This window comes from Somniosus microcephalus, unplaced genomic scaffold, assembly GCF_052327205.1.
Source record: "Somniosus microcephalus isolate GS21.2 unplaced genomic scaffold, FLI_Smic_1.0 unresolved_chr2, whole genome shotgun sequence".
In the NCBI taxonomy this organism is placed as follows: domain Eukaryota; kingdom Metazoa; phylum Chordata; class Chondrichthyes; order Squaliformes; family Somniosidae; genus Somniosus; species Somniosus microcephalus.
Genome location: NW_028225180.1, coordinates 74,409,132 through 74,431,231, shown reverse-complemented (window position 1 = coordinate 74,431,231; position 22,100 = coordinate 74,409,132). Strand labels below are relative to the sequence as shown.

The following is a 22,100-nucleotide window of genomic DNA, read 5'->3' as shown; positions in this document are numbered from 1 at the left end:
ACGCGATTTACACTGGGGTAATGTTGACATACAAAAAGCGTGACAAAAACTCGTGACAAGGAGGAATGGAGCTTATTTCTATACATAAGAAGAATGATCTCTGTTTCACTCTAAATAAAATATGTTTTGAAGCCCCTGATGGTCCTGTGCGTAAATGGCCCCGGTCTGTGTGGTACTGAACCACACAGAACAGGGAGGGCCCAGGAGTCATCCCTGGGTCTGTGCTGAGGTAGTTCGTCTTAGCCAGTTGGGCTGCAACAATTGCCTTCAGTTCCTGTGGGCTGGGGATGGGGGGAGATCAGCCAGGGGTCCTGCTCCTGATTGCAATCCAGCGACCAGCCCACTCCCATCAGCGTACCCCCTCGAAGAATGTTCAGCGAGACCGGGACCAGAATTGATCCCGACACACCATGACAGTGGAGTTGCCCGTTGACACTCACTGGCTTGTGCCAGGCGTGGCTCAGTGGGTATCTCTCTCTCTCTCTCTCTCTCTCTCTCTCTCTCACCTCCAAATCAGGGGGTCGTGGGTTCGAGCCCCACTCCAGAGACTTCAGCCCATAATCCAGCCCGACACTCCCAGTGCCAGTGCTGAGGGAGCGCCGCACTGTCAGAGGAGCTGTACTGAGGGAGCGCCGCATTGTCGGAGGGGCAGTACTGAGGGAGCGCCGCACTGTCGGAGGGGCAGTACTGAGGGAGCGCCGCACTGTCTGAGGGGCAGTACTGAGGGAGCGCCGCACTGTCGGAGGGGCAGTACTGAGGGAGCACCGCACTGTCGGAGGGGCAGTACTAAGGGAGCGCCGCACTGTCGGAGGGGCAGTACTAAGGGAGCGCCGCACTGTCGGAGGGGCAGTACTAAGGGAGCGCCGCACTGTCGGAGGGGCCGTGCTGAGGGAACGGCGCACTGTCGGAGGGGCAATACTGAGGGAGCGCCGCACTGTCGGAAGGGAAGTACTGAGGGAGCGCCGTACTGTCGGAGGGGCTGTACTGAGGGAGCACCGCACTGTCAGAGGGGCAGTACTGAGGGAGCGCCGCTGTGTCGGAGGGGCAGTACTGAGGGAGCACTGCACTGTCGGAGGGGCAGTACTAAGGGAGCGCCACACTGTTAGAGGGGTGGTACTGAGGGACTGCCACACTGTCGGAGGGGCCGTGCTGAGGGAACGGCGCACTGTCGGAGGGGCAATACTGAGGGAGCGCCGCACTGTCGGAAGGGCAGTACTGAGGGAGCGCCGCACTGTCGGAGGGGCTGTACTGAGGGAGCACCGCACTGTCGGAGGGGCAGTACTGAGGGAGCGCCACACTGTTAGAGGGGCGGTACTGAGGGACTGCCACACTGTCGGAGGAGCCGTGCTGAGGGAACGGTGCACTGTCGGAGGGGCAACACTGAGAGAGCGCTGCACTGTCGGAGGGGCGGTACTGAGGGACTGCCACACTGTCGGAGGGGCAATGCTGAGGGCGCGCCGCACTGTTGGAGGGGCAGTACTGAGGGAGCGCTGCACTGTCGGAGGGGCAGTACTGAGGGAGCGCCGCACTGTCGGAGGGGCGGTACTGAGGGACTGCCACACTGTCGGAGGGGCAGTACTGAGGGAGCGCCGCACTGTCAGAGGGGCAATGCTGAGGGAGCGCCGCACTGTCAGAGGGGCAGTGCTGAGGGAGCGCTGCACTGTCGGAGGGGCAGTACTGAGGGAGCGCCGCACTGTCGGAGGGGCAGTACTGAGGGAGCGCCGCACTGTCGGAGCTGCCGTCTTATTATTATCACATTGCTGTTTGTGGGAGCTTGCTGTGCGCAAATTGGCTGCTGAGTTTCCCACATTACACCAGTCACGACACTTCAAAAAGTACTTCATCGGCTGCAAAGCGCTTTGGCACGTCTTGAGGTGGTGAAAGGCGCGATATAAATTCAAGTTCACGCGAAGAATGGGCGATGCCTCGGAGATCGGGCACAGATACCAACCCTGTGCGAGCAAGCGATAGAACCTCCAGGAGGTGAGAAACCGAAGGAGAAACGTCAAAAGAAAAAAGGCAGGCAGTTACAAAAAAAGGAATTGAAGCCGGGATTATTTAGAACTCAGTAACGAATGAATTGAATGCAGGAATCAACGCTTCATCTGCAAACATACGAGAAAGAGAGTGACAGAACAGAAAAAGACCCGTCGAGTCGGTCCCAGCTATACAGAACACGTACCTTTACAGAATGCAAAGGATGGGAATTAACATCAATCTCCCAGCAACAATGAGAGACGGCCATGCTGCATATACAGGGCTTAAAACTGTCTCAGACCATCCCCACTGTAATCTGATGAGAGATGACAACTGCAATTGCCGGGGAAGGAGAGAAATTAACTCTGAAAAAGACTGACTGATCTCATTCAAGGGGCTTTAACAATGAGTATAGGATGCTTTTTGAACAATGCACACACACCACGTACACACACGTACACACAAACACGCAAACACATGGTGTCAATTCTAGCCTTTGGTCAATTTCTATAATATTAAATCCAGTCCGACACTCTCAGTGCCAGTACTGAGGGAGCGCCGCACTGTCGGAGGGTCAGTGCTGAGGGAGCGCCGCACTGTCGGAGGGTCAGTGCTGAGGGAGCGCCGCACTGTCGGAGGGTCAGTGCTGAGGGAGCACCGCACTGTTGGAGGGGCGGTACTAAGGGAGTGCCGCACTGTCCGAGGGGCAGTACTGAGGGAGCGGTGCACTGTCGGAGGGGCAGTACTGAGGGAGTGCCGCACTGTCCGAGGGGCAGTACTGAGGGAGTGCCGTACTGTTGGAGGGGCAGTACTGAGGGAGCGGTGCACTGTCGGAGGGGCAGTACTGAGGGAGCGCCGCACTGTCCGAGGGGCAGTACTGAGGGAGTGACGCACTGTCAGAGGGGCAGTACTGAGCGAGCACTGCACTGTTGGAGGGGCAGTACTGAGGGAGCACCGCACTGTCGGAGGGGCAGTACTGAGGGAGCGCCGAACTGTTGGAGGGGCAGTACTGAGGGAGCGCTGCACTGTCGGAGGGGCAGTGCTGAGGGAGTGCCGCACTGTCGGAGGGGCAGTACTGAGGGAGTGCCGCACTGTCGGAGGGGCAGTACTGAGGGAGTGCCGTACTGTTGGAGGGGCAGTACTGAGGGAGCGGTGCACTGTCGGAGGGAGTGCCGCACTGTCCGAGGGGCAGTACTGAGGGAGTGCCGCACTGTTGGAGGGGCAGTACTGAGGGAGCGCCGCATTGTTGGAGGAGCAGTGCTGAGGGAGTGCCGATCTGTCGCAGGGCCAGTATTAATGGAGCGCCGCACTGTCGGAGGGGAAGTACTGAGGGAGCGCCGCACTGTCGGAGGGGCAATACTGAGGGAGCGTCGCACTGTCGGAGGGGCAGTAGTGAGGGAGCGCCGCACTGTCGGAGGAGCAGTGCTGAGGGAGTGCCGATCTGTCGCAGGGCCAGTATTGATGGAGCGCCGCACTGTCGGAGGGGAAGTACTGAGGGAGTGCCGCATTGTCGGATGGACGGTACTGATGGAGTGCTGCACTGTTGGAAGGCAGTACTGAGGGAGTGCCGCACTGTCGGAGGGGCGGTACTGTGGGAGTGCTGCACTATTGGAGGGGCAGTCTTGAGGGAGTGCCGCACTGTTGGAGGGGCAATACTGAGGGAGCACCGCACTGTCGGAGGGGCAGTACTGAGGGAGCGCCGCACTGTCAGAGAGGCAGTGCTGAGGGAGTGCCGCACTGTCGGCGGGGCAGTGCTGAGGGAGCGCCGCACTGTTGAAGGGGCAGTACTGAGGGAGCGCCGCACTGTCAGAGAGGCAGTGCTGAGGGAGTGCCGCACTGTCGGCGGGGCAGTGCTGAGGGAGCGCTGCACTGTCGGAGGGGCAGTACTGAGGGAGCGCTGCACTGTCGGAGGGGCAGTACTGAGGGAGCGCTGCACTGTCGGAGGGGCAGTGCTAAGGGAGTGCCGCATTGTCAGAGGGGCAGTACTGAGGCAGTGCCGCACTGTCGGAGAGGCGGTACTGAGGGAGTGCCTCACTGTCGGAGGGGCAGTACTGAGGGAGCGCCGCATTGTCGGAGGGGCAGTACTGAGGGAGTGCCGCACTGTCGGAGGGGCAGTACTGAGGGAGTGCCGCACTGTCGGGGGGGCAGTACTGAGGGAGTGCCATACTGTTGGAGGGGCAGTACAGAGGGAGCGCCGCACTGTCGGAGGGGCAGTGCTGAGGGAGTGTCGCACTGTCGGAGGTTCAGTACTGAGGGAGCGCCGCACTGTCGGAGGGGCAGTACTGAGGGAGCGCCGCACTGTCGGAGGGGCAGTACTGAGGGTGCGCCACACTGTCGGAGGGGCAGTACTGAGGGTCCGCCGCACTGTCAGAGGGGCAGTGCTGAGGGAGTGCCGCACTGTCAGCGGGGCAGTGCTGAGGGAGCGCCGCACTGTTGGAGGGGCAGTACTGAGGGAGCGTTGCACTGTCGGAGGGACAGTACTGAGGGAGCGCCTCACTGTTGGAGGGGCAGTACTGAGGGAGCACCACACTGTCGGAGGGGCAGTACTGAGGGAGTGCCGCATTGTCGGAGGGGTAGTGCTGAGGGAGTGCCGCACTGTCGGAGGGGCGGTACTGAGGGTGTGCTGCACTGTTGGAGGGGCAGTACTGAGGGAGTGACGCACTGTCGGAAGGGCGGCACTGAGGGAGCACCGCACTGTCGGAGGGGCAGTACTGAGGGAGCGCCGAACTGTCGGAGGGGCAGTACTGAGCGAGCACGGCACTGTCGGAGGGGCAGTACTGAGGGAGCACCATGCTGTCGGAGGAACAGTACTGAGGGAGTGTCGCATTGTCGGAGGGGCAGTACTGAGGGAGTGCTGCACTGTCGGAGGGGCAGTACTGAGGGTGTGCTGCAGTGTCGGAGGGGCAGTACTGAGGTAGCGCCGAACTGTCGGAGGGGCAGTACTCAGCGAGCACCGCACTGTCAGAGGGGCAGTACCGAGGGAGCGCCGCATTTTCGGAGGGGCAGTACTGAGGGAGTGCCACACTGTCGGAGGGGCAGTACTGAGGGAGTGCCGCACTGTCGGAGGTGCAGTACTGAGGGATCGCCACACGGTCGGAGGGGCAGTGCTGAGGGACGACGCACTGTCGGAGGGGCAGTACTGAGGGAGCGCCGCACTGTCAGAGGGGCAGTACTGAGGGAGCGCCGCACTGTTGGAGGGGCAGTACTGAGGGAGCGCCGCACTGTCGGAGGTGCAGTACTGAGGGAGCGCCGCACTGTTGGAGGGGCAGTACTGAGGGAGTGCCGCACTGTCGGAGGTGCAGTACTGAGGGATCGCCACACGGTCGGAGGGGCAGTGCTGAGGGACGACGCACTGTCGGAGGGGCAGTACTGAGGGAGCGCCGCACTGTCAGAGGGGCAGTACTGAGGGAGCGCCGCACTGTTGGAGGGGCAGTACTGAGGGAGCGCCGCACTGTCGGAGGTGCAGTACTGAGGGAGCGCCGCACTGTTGGAGGGGCAGTACTGAGGGAGCGCCGCACTGTCGGAGGGGCAGTACTGAGGGAGCGCCGCACTGTTGGAGGGGCAGTACTGAGGGAGCGCCGCACTGTTGGAGGGGCAGTACTGAGGGAGCGCCGCACTGTCGGAGGGGCAGTACTGAGGGAGCACTGCACTGTCGGCGTCGCCGTCTTATTACTGTCACATTGCTGTTTGTGAGATCTTGCTGTGCACAAATTGCCTGCCGTGTTTCCTACATTACAACAGCGCCTGCACTTCAAAAAGTACTCCATTAGCTATAAAGAGTTCCTGGGACTAGGGACAGGGTCACTGGCAAGGCTTGGAAGCTAAGCTGAGTCTAGGCCTGGTTAGTATCTGGAGGGGTGACCATCAGGGAAGACCAGGTGCCGAAGGTCACGGAAGGATCCCTGAGGAGGGGCGGTTGGTCCGAAGGTCACGGAAGGATCCCCGAGGAGGGGCGGTTGGTCCGAAGGTCACGGAAGGATCCCCGAGGAGGGGCGGTTGGTCCGAAGGTCACGGAAGGAACCCTGGGAGAGGCGGCTGGTGAGCAGGGCCGGGCGTTGGGCTGAAGATTGTCGGACAGGAGGAATGGTGGAAATGGAATGGCGGCACGCACAGACGCAGCGGCTTTGCTTCTCCCAGGACGGTGCTATTAATGTTAAATGTTATTTGTATTGGACTCATGGGAGCTTGCAAGATCACATTTCGTTGTTCATGTACTTGTACTATGACAATAAAGTTGAATTATTATTATGTATAAATGCAAGTCTTAATTTTCATTCAAGCGAATCAAATTTAAGACTTACCAGCATGAGAGATTCTCAGGTTCTCTCTGTCCGCTCCTTCTTGACGGTCCCTTTATCTCTTGTTCTGTTTTCTTCGCATTTATTCTCCCTGCCTCTCCCGTCCCGCTGTCAGCTAATCCGAGGCAATTGTTTACAACCTGCAGTTATATCCCTTACACCAGTGACCAAAAATGATCTGTTACTAATCACCGCCTAGTTCTGTGAGGGCGTGTGTGTTAACCCTTTCCTCTCTGCTGTTTTGCTGTTGTCAGTCACTGCCGGAGTCTCAGATCACTCATGGGGACTACGTAGAGGTATATCTTGAAAGCATTTTACATGGACCACGCTGCCCTGGAAAAAACAAGGATATAGAAATTCAATAACTCTTTCACAATGATTGCTGGGCGCTGAAAGCTCAGTAACCAAGGAGAGACAGGATGCAGGTTATCGACTAAAGATTGAGTGCATCATAGGGCCTAACACGCCGATGCACGGTTCAGGGGGTTAAAGGCACCACCTGGTGCGATACTGTCCCAAGCACGGACTTTGGTGTAGGCTCGGGAGAGGGAGACAAGATAAAATTTCCCACTTGTCTGTGAGTGTGTGATTGCCGCGATGTCCTCCTGAGTCGAATAGCCGAGAGGCATTCATTGTCTGGGAGCCGGGGTGCTGGAGCCCAGGGATCCGTGTCCCCCCCCCAAAAGAACAGCGCCTGCGGGAGGAAAGCATTCAGAGGAATTCTGGACAATGGGAGACCAAGGGCCATCTAATTCGCCTTCTACCACCCTGGTCGTCACACGATACATCGATAATGGAGTTGTTGACCAATCACAGCGATCGATCTCCATCGATTATTCTGCAACAGACCCAGACATGAGGCGAGGAAAACCCCCAGTGGTGGAGTGCTTTGGGAACCAGAGGTTCAAAGTCACCTCTTGCTCCCGAGTGTGATGGAATACTCTCCACTTGCCTGGATGAGTGCAGCTCCAACAACACTCAAGAAGCTCGACACCATCCAGGACAAAGCAGCCCGCTTGATTGGCGCCCCATCCACCACCTTAAACATTCACTCCCTCCACCACCGGCGCACCGTGGCTGCAGTGTGTACCATCTACAAGATGCACTGCAGCAACTCGCCAAGGCTTCTTCGGCAGCACCTCCCAAACCCACGACCTCTTCCACCTAGAAGGACAAGGGCAGCAGGCGCACGGGAACACCACCACCTCCAAGTTCCCCTCCCAGTCACACACCATCCTGACTTGGAAATATATCGGCCGATCCTTCATCGTCGCTGGGTCAAAATCCTGGAACTCCCTCCCTAACAGCACTGTGGGAGCACCTTCACCACACGGACTGCAGCGGTTCAAGAAGGCGGCTCACCACCACCTTCTCAAGGGGCAACTAGGGATGGGCAATAAATGCTGGGCCTTGCCAGCGACACCCACATCCCATAAAACAATTTTTTTTAAACTCACCACACGTCACGTCACGTCACGTCATACACTGCATCCCAAAAAGGGAGCCTGTTCCATAGATTGGGTTGTAGGGCCGGAGGCGGTTGGAGAGATAGGGAGGGGGGCGAGGCCCATGGAGGGATTTGAACACGAGGACGAGAATTTTAAACTTGAAACGCGCATCAAACGGTGGCGCGGGCTGTAAAACTATCCCGTGCGTAAAGAGGTGCAAAATCCACGGTCTTAAGAGGACCATGGTACAGCAGAGGCCTGGGGGTAGGAGGGTCAGGATGGGGAGACCAGTCCCTGTACAGCTCTCGGACCGCCGATCCTGCCCACGGTCCGCCGTGTGAACGTGGCTGGGTCCAGGCAGCGGGGAGGGCCCTCTCGGCTTGTTACGGGGTCCTGCAGACTGGGCGCCGCCCGGGATCAGTCCCTCGTCTGTGCGGTGGGGACTGACTCCCCTCCTCCTTACCCTGGGAAAGCCAAGACACGGTGGCATAGTGGTTAGCACTGTTGCCTCACAGCGCCAGGGACCCGGGTTCGAATCCGGCCTCGGGCGACTGTCTGTGTGGAGTTTGCACATTCTCCCCGTGTTTGCGTGGGTTTTCTCCGGGTGCTCCGGTTTCCTCCCACAGTCCAAAGATGTGCGGGTTAGGTTTATTGGCTATGATAAATTGACCCTTAGTGTTAGGGGGATTCAATACGTGGGGTTACGGGGATAGGGTGGGATATGTGTTGGTGTAGGGGTTACGGGGATCGGGTGGAATATGTGTCGGTGCAGGCTCGATGGGCCGAAATGGCCTCTATCTGCACTGTGGGGTTTCTGTGATTCTGTGAAGACGATATCACGATTAGCCTCAGTGCCTAAGGATACACTCCCCCCCCGCCCCCCTAACCGTGCTGGACAGTGCAATCGTGGAGGATGTCGGGCGAGAGAACAGGAAACGGGTTCGGCCGTGATGCCTCCCCGAGTCGAATAGCAACCTGGCTCACGGGTGGAGAGTGGGTACTCAGGGCAGGGGGTGCTGAACACTGGACAGAGCCAGTCCGACTGTAGCCAGCAAGAGACAACGACCTTCAGGAGTGGGGCGCGAGGGGGGTTGGGGTGAAGATTGGGGGGTAGATTAAAGAACAAAATGAAGACTCGTGGGTGAAGAGAAGCTCGCCTGTGCTGATTGCCAGTGGGAGGATGGCACAGAGGCTCTGGGCTCTGCACCGAGTCCCAAGACTCCAATCAGGATCTCCGGTACAGAGCTAGTAGTCCCAGCACCGACTCCCCAGTTAGTATATCAGCTCAGTGATATCGGAGACTCAAGGACACATGCTGAGCAAACACCATGATCCCTACTCCTCTCCCATCCTGCATAAAAGAAAGAATTCACATTTGTATAGCGCCTTTTACAATGTCCCAAAGCGCTTTACAGCCAATGAAGCACTTTCTTGAAGTGTGGTCACTGTTGTAGTTCAGGAAATGCGGCCACCAATTTGTGCACAGCAAGGCCCCACAAACAGCAATGTGATAATGACCAGATAATGTTTTTTAGTGATGTTGGTTGAGGGATAAATATTAGCCCCAGGACACCGGGGAGAACTCCCCTGCTCTTCTTCCAATAGTGGCCGTGGGATCTTTCACGTCCACCCGAGAGAGCAGACGGGGCCTCGGTTTAACGTCTCATCCAAAAGACGGCACATCCGACAGTGCGGCGCTCCCTCAGTACTGCCCCTCCGACACTGCGGTGCTCCCTCAGTACTGCCCCTCCGACAGTGCGGCGCTCCCTCAGTACTGCCCCTCCGACAGTGCGGCACTCTCTCAGTACTGCCCCTCAGACAGTGCTGCGCTCCCTCAGCACTGCCCCTCCGACAGTGAGGCGCTCCTTTAGTACTGCCCCTCCAACAGTAGGGTGCTCCCTCAGTACTGCCCCTCCGACAGTGCAGCGCTCTCTCAGTACTGCCCCTCTGACAGTGCGGCGCTCCCTCAGTACTGCTCCACTGACAGCGCGGCACTCCCTCAGTACTGCCCCTCCGACACTGCGGCGCTCCCTCAGTACTGCCCCTCCAACAGTGCGGCGCTCCCTCAGTACTGCCCCTCCGACAGTGCGGCGCTCCCTCAGTACTGTCGCTACGACAGTGCGGCGCTCCCTCAGTACTGCCCCTCCGACAGTGCAGCGCTCCCTCAGTACTGCCCCTCCGACAGTGCGGCGCTCCCTCAGTACTGCCCCTCCGACAGTGTGGTGCTCCCTCAGTACTGCCCCTCCGACAGTGCGGCGCTGCCTCAGTACTGTCCCTCCGACAGTGCGGCGCTCCCTCAGTACTGCCCCTCCGACAGTGTGGTGCTCCCTCAGTACTGCCCCTCCGACAGTGCGGCGCTCTCTCAGTGCTGCCCCTCCGACAGTGCGGCGCTCCCTCAGTACTGCCCCTCCGACAGTGCAGCGCTCCCTCAGTACTGCCCCTCCGACAGCGCGACTCTCCCTCAGCACCGCCCCTCCGACAGTGCGGCACTCCCTCAGTACTGCCTCTCCGACAGTGCGACACTCTCTCAGTACTGCCCCTCCGACAGTGCTGCGCTCCCTCAGTACTGCCCCTCCGACAGTGCAGCGCTCTCTCAGTACTGCCCCTCTGACAGTGCGGCGCTCCCTCAGTACTGCCCCACTGACAGCGTGGCACTCCCTCAGTACTGCCCCTCCGACACTGCGGCGCTCCCTCAGTACTGCCCCTCCGACAGTGCGGCGCTCCCTCAGTACTGCCCCTCCGACAGTGCGGCGCTCCCTCAGTACTGTCCCTCCGACAGTGCGGCGCTCCCTCAGTACTGCCCCTCCGACAGTGCGGCGCTCCCTCAGTACTGCCCCTCCGACAGTGCGGCGCTCCCTCAGTACTGCCCCTCCGACAGTGTGGTGCTCCTTCAGTACTGCCCCTCCGACAGTGCGGCGCTCACTCAGTACTGCCCCTCCGACAGTGCGGCGCTCCCTCAGTACTGCCCCTCCGACAGTGTGGTGCTCCCTCAGTACTGCCCCTCCGACAGTGCGGCGCTCTCTCAGTACTGCCCCTCCGACAGTGCGGCGCTCCCTCAGTACTGCCCCTCCGACAGTGCGGCGCTCCCTCAGTACTGCCCCTCCGACAGTGCGGCGCTCCCTCAGTACTGCCCCTCCGACAGTGCGGCGCCCCCTCAGTACTGGCACTGGGAGCTTTGGCCTGGGTTATGGGGCATCAAATCTCTAGAGTGGGGCTTGAACCCACCACCTTCCCAACTCAGAGGCGAGAGTGCTACCAAATGGGCCAAGCTGACAACGAGATGGCGGTCGCCTCCCAGTGCCTGAATAGGTTCAGTCAGCCGTGACCAGAGGGGACAGGCCCGAGCAGCCAGTGCGATCGGCAGCGAATCGCTCTGTCCCTCTCGGTGGCTCCAGGGCTCCCCCTGGCGATTGACATGGTGCCGCCCCTTGAGTTCTATGCCCAGCGCAGTTGCTCAGCAACGCTCGAGGGGGGTTGCCTGGGAGACGCAGCGCATCCTCCGAAATGATGGACGGCCCCCACACCCTGACCTGGGGAGCCCCCCTCCCCCACTCCCCGCATCCCCACCCACCCCTCCAGCCCCGACTGCAGTCCACTGCTTGAGGAGAGTTGTTCCCCCGCATAGCAGCGACGGGTTTAACCCATCGCCTCTGCCCACAGCCCCAATCGACAGAAAGTGTTGGAGGAATTCGCTCGGCTGTTAAAACACCCTTTGTCGCAAATAAGCTATACCTTTAAATGAAGGCTGACATAAAACCCGACCCAGAGGATGTAATCACTTGGATCGGAGCGGATCTGCTCAACGGATCCAGGGGGAGACACCAGAGGTAATGGAAAACTAGCGCCGGGCGCCACGCCAGTGAATCCGACGCGGGCTTCGGGCTCGGCGCTCCAGGAAGGACGTGAAGCGCGACATCAAGCGCTACCACTTCCCCTTGGAGCGCTAAAGTTCGGCAAGAGGGGCGGTAGCGGTGCAGCGCTGCCCAATGTCGAGGAGTCTCCTTCTCTCCCTTAAAGGGAAAGGCCGTCGCTGCAGGCCCTGCATTGAATCGATGTCCCTCGTCGCCGACGGCAGCCACAATCCGCCACGATCAGCCCCCAAGCACTCTTGCAGGGCTGATCGATCGCGGCACAGGAAAAAAGTTGGAAAAAAAACAACCCAAGGGGCGAAAACAAATTTTTCATTGACGCAAGCGGCCTTTACATAGAAACATAGAAGATAGGAGCAGGAGTAGGCCATTCGGCCCCTCGAGCCTGCTCCGCCATTTAATGAGATCATGGCTGATCATCCAAATTCAGTACCCTGTCCCTGCCTTCTCCCCATATCCCTTGATCCCTTTAGCCTTAAGAAATATATCTAACTCCTTCTTGAATATACTTAATGAACTGGCCTCCACCGCCCTCTGTGGTAGAGAATTCCACAGGTTCACCACTCTCTGGGTGAAGAAATTCCTCCTCATTTCTGTCCTAAATGGCTTACCCCTTATCCTTAGGCTGTGACCCCTGGTTCTGGACTCCCCCGCCATTGGGAACATCCTTCCTGCATCTAGCCTGTCTAGTCCTGTTAGAATTTTATAAGTTTCAATGAGATCCCCTCTCATTCTTCTAAACTCCAGCGAGTATAAGCCCAATCGACCCAATCTCTCCTCATACGTCATTCCTGCCATCCCAGGTATCAGTCTGGTGAATCTTCGCTGCACTCCCTCCATGGCAAGAACATCCTTCCTCAGAAAAGGCGACCAAAACTGCACACAATACACAAGGTGTGGTCTCACCAAGGCCCTGTACAACTGCAGCAAGACATCCTTGCTCCTGTACTCAAACCCTCTCGCTACAAAGGCCAACATACCATTTGCCTTCTTAACCGCCTGCTGCATCTGCATGCTTACCTTCAGCGACTGGTGCACAAGGACACCCAGGTCTTGTTGCACTTCCCCTTCTCCCAATCTACCTTTTGAATGCCGCTCCCCACGCAGCCGGCCTCCCTGGCAACACCTCCTGCAGCTGTCGGTGTTGTTGCCCGGCCATGCCACGGGGGGGGTGGAACAGAGGTTTGGGTCCGGGGGCGCTGTCGGGGGTGCCGCGCAGCCGGCTGACCTCACGATCTCCGGACGCGGGAGACCGCGGCGCTAGGGGTTACCGCCGCCGCAGACCTCCACCTCAGTTTCGCGGGTGTCCGTACTCTCAGGCCGCGCCCGGTCGCAAAGCTGGTAGCGCCCTATTAACGCCCCCCCCCACCCCCTGGAGGTGCTAACGGGAGGTGCAAAGGAGGCCAATTTCTCCCCCCTACCCCCAGGGTTCATTTCTAGAGGGATGGAATTGAAAAGTAGTGAAGTTGTGTTAAACTTGTATCGAAGCTTGTTTAGACCACACTAGGAGCACTGCGCGCAATTCTGATCTCCACATTATAAAAAGGGTATAGAGGCATGGGAGAATTCCCTCCCAAAACCTCTCCGCCTCGCTAACTCTCTCTCCTCCTTTAAGACGCTCCTTAAAACCTCCCTCTTTGACCAAGCACCTGCCCTAATATCTGCTTCAGTGGCTCGGTGTCAAATGTTGTTCGATTACGCTCCTGTGAAGGGGCCTGGGACGTTTTACTACATTAAAGGCTCTATATAAATGCACATTGATGTTGTTGAGATGGTGCAAAAAAAGATGTACTAGGATGATCCCAGAACTGAGAGGCTCTACCCATCAGGAAAGATTGAACAGGCTGGGGCTCTTTTCTCTAGAAAAGAGAAGGCTGAGGGGAGACCTGATCGAGGTCTTTAAGATTACGAAGGGGTTTGATAGGGTAGACGTAGAGAAGATGTTTCCACTTGTGGGGGAGACCAGAACTAGGGGCCATCAATATAAGATAGTCACTAATAAATCCAATGGGGAATTCAGGAGAAACTTCTTTCCCCAGAGAGTGGTGAGAATGTGGAACTCGCTACCACAGGGAGTGGTTGAGGCGAATAGTATCGATACATTTAAGGGGAAGCTGGATAAACACATGAGGGGGAAAGGAATAGAAGGATATGTTGATGGGCTGAGATGAAGAGGGGTGGGAGGAGGCTCGTGTGGAGCATAAACACCGGCACGGACCAGTTGGGCCGAATGGCCTGTTTCTGTGTAATTCTCAGGACGTCCCAAAGCGCTTTACAGCCAATGAAGTACTTTTGAAGTTTAGTCACTGTTGTAATGTAGGAAACGTGGCATCCAATTTACACACAAGAAGATCCCACAAACAGCAATGTGATAATGACCAGATAATCTGGTTTCAGTGATGTTGGTTGAGGGATAAATATTGGCCGCAGGACACGGGGGTGAACTCCCCCTGCTCTTCTTCCAATAGCGGCCATGGGATCTTTTACGTCCACCTGAGAAGGCAGGCAGGGTCTCGGTTTAACGTCTCATCCGAAAGACAGCACCTCCGACAGTGCAGCACTCCCTCAGTACTGCCCCTCCGACAGTGCTGCGCTCCCTCAGTACTTCCCCTCCGACAGTGTGGCGCTCGCTCAGTACTGCCCCTCCGACAGTGCGGCGCTCCCTCAGTACTTCCCCTCCGACAGTGTGGCGCTCCCTCAGTACTTCCCCTCCAACAGTGCGGCGCTCCCTCAGTACAGCCCCTCCGACAGTGCGGCGCTCCCTCAGTACTGCCCCTCCGACAGTGCAGCACTCCCTCAGTACTGCACCGGGAGTGTCGGCCTGGATTATGGGCTCAAGACTCTGGAGTGGGGCTGGAACCCACAACCTTCTGTCTCAGAGGCGAGAGAGCCAGGTCGGACAGCCAGTGATGGATGCTATGTATTGTACTTGCACGTTCCTAATTGAAAACTCGAGTAAGCATCCAGTAGCAAATACGCTGCAAGATCTCCTCTCCTATGGTACGTTATATCCAGAGAGAGAGCGTGCCAGAAAGTCTGAAATAAAAGCAGCCATTACATCACCACACCAACTCGAGTGCTTACCGGATGCCACAGTGGAGTGAAAGCAGGGTTTATGTCATAAAGAAAGACAGAAAAGACTTGCATTGCTATAGCACCTTCCACGACCAGCGGACGTCTCAAAGCGCTTCACAGCCAATGAAGTAGTTTCTGAAGTGTATCCACTGTTGTAATGTGGGAAACTCTAACTTTGCGCACAGCAAGCTCCCGCAAACAGCAACGTGGTAACCACTGGATTCGGAAGCGGGGAGCGTGTGTGGGCCGGCGGGAGCTGGGAGGCTGGGGGGAGGCTGCGGGGGTTGAGCACGGAAAGGTCCTGGAGGCCAACGATTACCGAAACTGGACACGAGGAGAGGTGAGGGCAGGGGAGGTGAGGGGGGCAGTTAATGGGGACATTCCTGGGAGGTCTCAATGTTCTCAATACATCTCCATCTCTTTGAGGTGGGCAACCCTCCAATTCAACCCATCCGGAATGCACCAGTGCTGTCCATCTGATCCCATGTTTTGAGGGTTGCCCGGGAAGCTCTTGTTCCTTTGCAGGTGAAATAGCTGAGGGCGAGGGGGAGGGGTGGAATGAGGCATCAGCCATGGTTCAGTGGGTAGCACTCTCGCCTCTGAGTCAGCAGGTCGTGGGTTCGAGTCCCACTCCAGAGGCTTGAGCCCATAATCCAGGCTGACACTCCTGGTGCAGTACTGAGGGAGCGTCACACAGTCGGAGGGGCAGTACTGAGGGAGCGCCGCACTGTCGGAGGGGCAGTACTGAGGGAACGTCGCACAGTCGGAGGGGCAGTACTGAGGGAGCGCACTGTCGGAGGGGCAGTACTGAGGGAGCGCCGCACTGTGGGAGGGGCAGTACTGAGGGAGCGCCGCACTGTCGGAGGGGCAGTACTGAGGGAGCGCCGCACTGTCGGAGGGGCAGTACTGAGGGAGCGCCGCACTGTCGGAGGGGCAGTACTGAGGGAGCGCCGCACTGTCGGAGGGGCAGTACTGAGGGAGCGCCGCACTGTCGGAGGGGCAGTACTGAGGGAGCGCCGCACTGTCGGAGGGACAGTACTGAGGGCGCGCCGCACTGTCGGAGGGTCAGTTCTGAGGGAGCACCGCACTGTTGGAGGGGCAGTGCTGAGGGAGCACTGCACTGTCAGAGGGCCAGTACTGAGGGAGTGCTGCACTGTCGGAGGGGCAGTACTGAGGGAGCGCCGCATTGTCGGAGGGGCAGTACTGAGGGAGCGCCGCACTGTCGGAGGGGCAGTACTGAGGGAGCACCGCACTGTCGGAGGGGCAGTACTGAGGGAGTGTCGGAGGGGCAGTACTGAGGGAGCGCTGCACTGTCGGAGGGGCAGTACTAAGGGAGAGCTGCACTGTCAGAGGGGCAGCACTGAGGGAGCGCCGCACTGTCGGAGGGGCAGTACTGAGGGAGTGCCGCACTGTTGGAGGGACAGTACTGAGGGAGCGCCACATTGTCGGAGGGGCAGTACTGAGGGAGCGCCGCACTGTCGGAGAGGCAGTACTGAGGGAGCGCCGCACTGTCGGAGGGGCTGTACTGAGGGAGCGTCGCACTGACGGAGGTGTTGTCTTTCAGATGAGATGTTAAACCGAGGCCCCATCTGTCCTCTTGCGTGGCCGTAAAAGATCCCACGGCCACTATTTGAAGAAGAGCAGGGGGATTTCTCCCCGGTGTCCTGGGGCCAATATTTATCCCTCAACCAACATCACTAAAACAGATGACCTGGTCATTATCACATAGCTGTTTGTGGGAGCTTGCTGTTGCTCATGTTTTGGCTGCCACGTTTCCCACATTACAACAGTGACTACATTTCCAAAACAAGTACTTCATTGGCTGTGATAGAGCTTTGGGATGCCCTGAGGTCGTGAAAGGGTGGCTCGACATATGCAAATTCTTCGTCGCGGGAACATGCAACCTGCAATGTTCTTGGCAGAGGGCTTGAGGGCGCTCTATGTCCAGGGCTGATGGCACACACACACACAGAATTACGAGACATGCAAAACACTGTTTTCAAATTCATGGTAATCACCCCTTGGAGGAAGACACGCTGAGATCTACCTCATCGAGTGTCTTCCTGCCCCTCACGCACAACCAGAAAGCAAACACTGCTCATGACAGCCAAGCAACTCCTCGCCCACCAATGCAGGGTGCCCCAGAAAACTCATTTGGAGAGTGAGCTGCCCTTAACCCTTGGGTGGTAAGTTTGTTTATATAACTATATTTATATATACAGATATATATGCATTGGAAGCGTCTCAGCAAGAAAGCCCTGTGACCATCCGTTGAGGGCGGATGGAGCAGCCAGCATTGAGTCTTGGTGATCTAGCAGAAGGTATCTGAGGACATCTTCAGGGATCTTCCCCGCACGGTTCTGGACATTTCGCTGTTGCAATGGGTTCCCCAGCCCAAGTTTGAGTTGGGTCACACAACTTTCCCCGTGGCTGCTTTATATTTTTTTGGGGAGGACAAAGCAAGTTTCCCGGAGAGTCATGGATGGCGTCTGGTCCTCTGAAGGGCTGGAAGGCGGAGGAATGGGCTTCCAGGCAACGCAGCAAGACGCGGGTCAGGCGGAGAAGACCATCGGAGGTGGGGAGATGGTGCGGGAGCGCAGGAGCCAGGAGGAGAGTGCATCCCCAGCCCTGGCCAACCAGCTGTCGGCCAGCGATCTCCTCAAGGACCTGGGAAGGGGCGCCGGGGTCCAGGCGAGCGGGGAGAGACCACCTCAGGACCAGCAGAGTTGCCCAGGCCCCGAGGTCCTGCCCGGGGCCAGCCAGCTGAAGAAGAGCTGGAGAAGGTCTTCGGAGAAAACGGCTTCCACCTCCTCCACCTCATCCCTCAACCTCTCATCCCCAGAGTCGGATGACGATGTGTTCAGTGAGGAGGAACAGAGGGAGAAGGAGAAGTCAGGGAGAAGAACCCCCCTGAGAAAGGTGAGAGATCTTTCCAAGCTTTTCCGGGCATGGGGAGGGGGTTTCTGGAAATGTTGTACACTCCCAGGGACCAGGTCACCCTTGTCCCAACTTTCAAAAGACCTTGTTAAATGAAAAATGCATAGAACATTTTTTATATTACTGATATAACCTGCTATTAATTAATATATATATATAATAATCTGCCTTTAACTCACTCAGTCATACATATAATATTTAATTAATAACATTTTCCTATAGTTGAGGGGCAAAAGTCCAGTGGGATCTGTCCCCATCTTCAAAACACATGTCATGAATGTATTCTGTCTTCAGGTAAGACTGCACTTAGAAAACAAGATTTGCATTTATATAGCGCCTTTCACGGCCTTAGGAGGTCCCAAAGCACTTTACAGCCAATGAAGTACTTTTTAGGGAACGTGGCAATTTATGCATAACAAGCTCCCGCAAACAGCGATGTGATAATGATTATCTCACCTGTTTTGGTAATGTTGGTTGAGGGATAAATATTGGCCCCAGGACACCGGGGAGAACTCCCCCCCTGCTCTTCTTCCAGTAGTGGCCGCGGGATCTTTTACATCCACCTGAGAGAGCAGACGGGGCCTCGGTTTAACGTCTCGTCTGAAAGACGGCACCTCTGACAGTGCGGCGCTCCCTCAGTACTGCCCCTCCGACAGTGCGGCGCTCCCTCAGTACTGGCACTGAAGTGTCGGCCCAGATTACATGCTCAAGTCTCTGGAGTGGGACTTGAACCCACAATCTACTGACTCAGAGGCGAGAGAGTGCTGCCCACTGAGCCACTCGCTGACACTCCAATTTATGAATTCATGAATTTATCTTAAATGCTCAGGTAAAAGATCAGGCACTGAAGGCATTGATCAAATCCCACTCCAGAGACTTGAGCCCCATAATCCAGCTTGACACTCCCAGTTCCAATACTGAGAGAGCGCCGCACTGTCGGAGGGGCAGTACTGAGGGAGCGCCGCACTGTCGGAGGGGCGGTACTGAGGGAGTGCCGCACTGTCGGAGGGGCAGTACTGAGGGAGCGCCGCACTGTCGGAGGGGCAGTACTGAGGGAGCGCCGCACTGTCGGAGGGACAGTACTGAGGGAGTGCAGCACTGTCGGAGGGGCAGTACTGAGGGAGTGCAGCATTGTCGGAGGGGCAGTACTGAGGGAGCGCTGCACTGTCGGAGGGGCAGTACTGAGGGAGCGTCGCACTGTCGGAGGGGCAGTACTGAGGGAGCGCCGCACTGTCGGAGGGACAGTACTGAGGGAGTGCAGCACTGTCGGAGGGGCAGTACTGAGGGAGTGCAGCATTGTCGGAGGGGCAGTACTGAGGGAGCGCTGCACTGTCGGAGGGGCAGTACTGAGGGTGTGCTGCACTGTCGGAGTGGCAGTACTGAGGGAGCGCTGCACTGTCGGAGGGGCAGTACTGAGGGAGTGCTGCACTGTCAGAGGTTTCAGATGAGATGTTAAACCGAGGCTCCGTCTTCTCTCTCAGGTGGACGTAAATGATCCCACGGCCACTATTGGAAGAAGAGCAGGGGAGTTCTCCCTGGTGTCCTGGGGCCAATATATATCCCTCAACATTCCTAAAAGCGCAGATTATCTGGTCATTATCATATTGCTGTTTGTGGGAGCTTGCTGTGCGCAAATTGGTTGCCGTGTTTCCAACATTACAACAGTGACCACACTTCAAAATTACTTCATTGGCTGTAAAGCGCTTCGGGACGTCCTGAGGTGGTGAAAGGCAAGTCTTTCTTTAAAAAAAAAGCCCCATAAAATTCTGGAAATATTCAACCCCCCCCCAGTTAATCTTCTCTAAACGCACCAGCACCATTAAGTTCATGCTGCAACAGCGCGTTATATACGGTTAGAATCACTTTCGTGACTGGCCTGTTGAGCGTGAGCCCGTCAGCAGCAAAGAGGGGTTAAATCGAGGGTCAGAGGCTGGCTTTTAAAAGAGGCCTGTGGATTGTAGGAGGGGGGGCCAAGGCCTGAGGGGCGGGGTGGGGACTGAGAAAGCTGCCTTCGCCTTAATTGCATGCTCTCCCCGCTATTTATACCATCGCTCAGTCTCCAACAGCTCCCCGCCACCCTGGCTCTCAACTTGTTCATTGTTCCGCTGTCTCCTTGAAGGCAGATGTCGGCACTTCAAGCTGCCCAGGGGCCGCCATGTGGCCGTGATAGGTTAGCAGAAAGACTCCACTCCTCAAGTAAGATCGAGGGTCAGATCGAGGGTTTGCCCATCTGGCAGTATAAGCTGCAGAAAATATACTCATGCGTTAAAGAAGAAAGAAAGACTCCCATTTCTACCGCGCCTTTCCCGAACTCAGGACGTCCCAACGCGCTTCACAGTTACTTTTTTGAAGTGTGGCCACTGTTGTAATGTGGGAAACGCAGCAGCCAATTTGCGCACAGCAAGCTCCCACAAACAGCAATGTGAAAATGAGCAGATCATCTGTTTTTAGTGATGTTGGTTGAGGGATAAATATTGGCCCCAGGACACCGGGGAGAACTCCCCCTGCTCCTCTTCGAAATACTGCCATGGGATCTTTTACGTCCACCTGAGAGGGCAGACGGGGGCCTCGGGTTTGACGTCTCATCTGAAAGACGGCAACTCCGACAAGTGAAAGAAAGGGAAAAAAAGACTTGCATTTCTACGGCGCCTTTCACAACCTCAGGACGTCCCAAAGCGCTTCACAGCTAATGAAGCACTTTTGAAGTGTAGTCACTGGTGTCACGTAGGAACCACGCGCAGCAAGCTCCCACAAACAGCTCTGTGATAATAACCAGATCGTCCATTTTTTTAGTGATGTTGGTTGAGGCGATAAATAGCGTAGCACACCGGGGAGAGAACTCCCCTGCTCTCTTTCCAATGGTGGCTGTGGGATCTTCCTGTTAAAGCTGTTTCCTCTTACCTCCAGTGCTTGCATACTCCCATACAAGGAAGGGAGAGGGGGAAAAGGGACTACAAGGAATTGATGGGCATGTACGCAAGATGTTTCCTTCGATTGGGTGTCATCCGATGAGTCCCATAAGTGGATCCTGCTGCCCCTATAATCTGGAGTGCACCCATTTCTATCCTCTTCTTCTTCTTCTTAGGCAGTCCCTCGGAACCGAGGATGACTTGCTTCCACACTAAAAATGAGTTTGCAGGTGACTGATGAGTCCAATGCGGGACCGACAGTCTCTGTCACAGGTGGGGCAGACGGTGGTTGAAGGGGGCGGGTGGGTGGGGTGCTTGGGTTGACGTGCGTACCTTGCGCTTGGCTTCCGCTTGCTCCCCGGCGAAGAGACTCGAGGTGTTCGGCGCCTTCCCGGATGCTTCTCCTCCACTTTGTGCGGTCTTGGGCCGGGGATTCCCAGGTGTCGGTGGGGATGTTGCACTTTTTCAAGGAGGTTTTGAGGGTGCCCTTGAAGCGTTTCCTCTGCCCACCTGGGGCTCTCTTGCTGTGTCGAAGCTCCGAGTAGAGGCGCTTGTTTTGGGAGTCTCGTATCGGGCATGCGGACGATGTGACCTGTCCATCGGAGCTGATCGAGCGTGGTCAAAGCTTCGATGCTGAGGATGTTGGCCTGAGTGAGACCACTGACGTTGGTGCGCCTATCCTGCCAATGGATTTGCAGGATCTTGCGGAGGCAGCATTGGTGGTACCTCTCCAGTGCTTTTTCTATCCAACAGCCCGATGAAAGACAGCAAGATCCAGAGATTGCAATGTAGAGCCCTTACTGCGGACCAGTTACCAGGATGTATCGCGCGCGCCCGTACGCTTCTCCTCTGCGCAGTACCGAGACTTGGGAGCAGAAATTCCGGGTAGTTTCGGTCCATCAGTGGCAGTGCAGTTAAACGCTCGGGGGCAGCGGGGCACGCTGGCGCATGAGAATCGCATTCCGCAGTAGCAGCCGGCAAATCAGAGTGGCTCCATAGCAAAATGGCGGCCAGCGCGCGATCGAGGAAGAACAGGCATCAAAGATGCTCCTTAGGGCGTCAACGGGCACTTTTCGAAAGGTCATTTTCGTAGGAGGTATGTGACATAAGAAAACTACTAGGCGCTTGGCCTAAGCGTTAAACAAAGCTTTAATCAACTGTTTTACAACATGGAGGTCTAGTTGTGTCCTTCACTAGTTCCTGTTAAGAATGTCCTGCGCAAGCTGGGCCGGTGCCCGAGTATTTATACTCACCCTGGACAGCGCCACCCGCAGGCTGCTCAATTGATTCATGTCAGTATGATCAGTAAGTTCGCAGATGACACGAAAATTGGTGGAGTGGTAAATAGCGAGGAGGGAAGTCTCAGGCTACAGGACGATATAGACGGGTTGGTCAGATGGGCAGAACAGTGGCAAATGGAATTTAACCCTGAAAAGTGTGCGTGATGCATTTTGGGAGGACGAACAAGGCAAGGGACTACACAATGAATGGTAGGACCCTAGGAAGGACAGACGATCAGAGGGACCTTGGTGTGCATGTACATAGATCCCTGAAGGCAGCAGGACAGGTAGATAAGGTGGTTAAAAA

General features: G+C 56.8%; 1 protein-coding gene across 1 annotated transcript in view; it reads left to right on the top strand.

The window, feature by feature from the left end:
* The first annotated feature begins 16,645 nt into the window (after positions 1 to 16,645).
* LOC147092827 (inositol-trisphosphate 3-kinase A-like) overlaps positions 16,646 to 22,100 on the top strand; it is an 80,741-nt gene continuing 75,286 nt past the window's right edge. Inside the window, exon 1 of the mRNA XM_085976078.1 lies at positions 16,646 to 17,586. Coding sequence (XP_085832204.1) covers positions 17,146 to 17,586 — 441 coding nt within the window. The 5' untranslated portion in view covers positions 16,646 to 17,145. The remainder of the gene's footprint in view (positions 17,587 to 22,100) is intronic.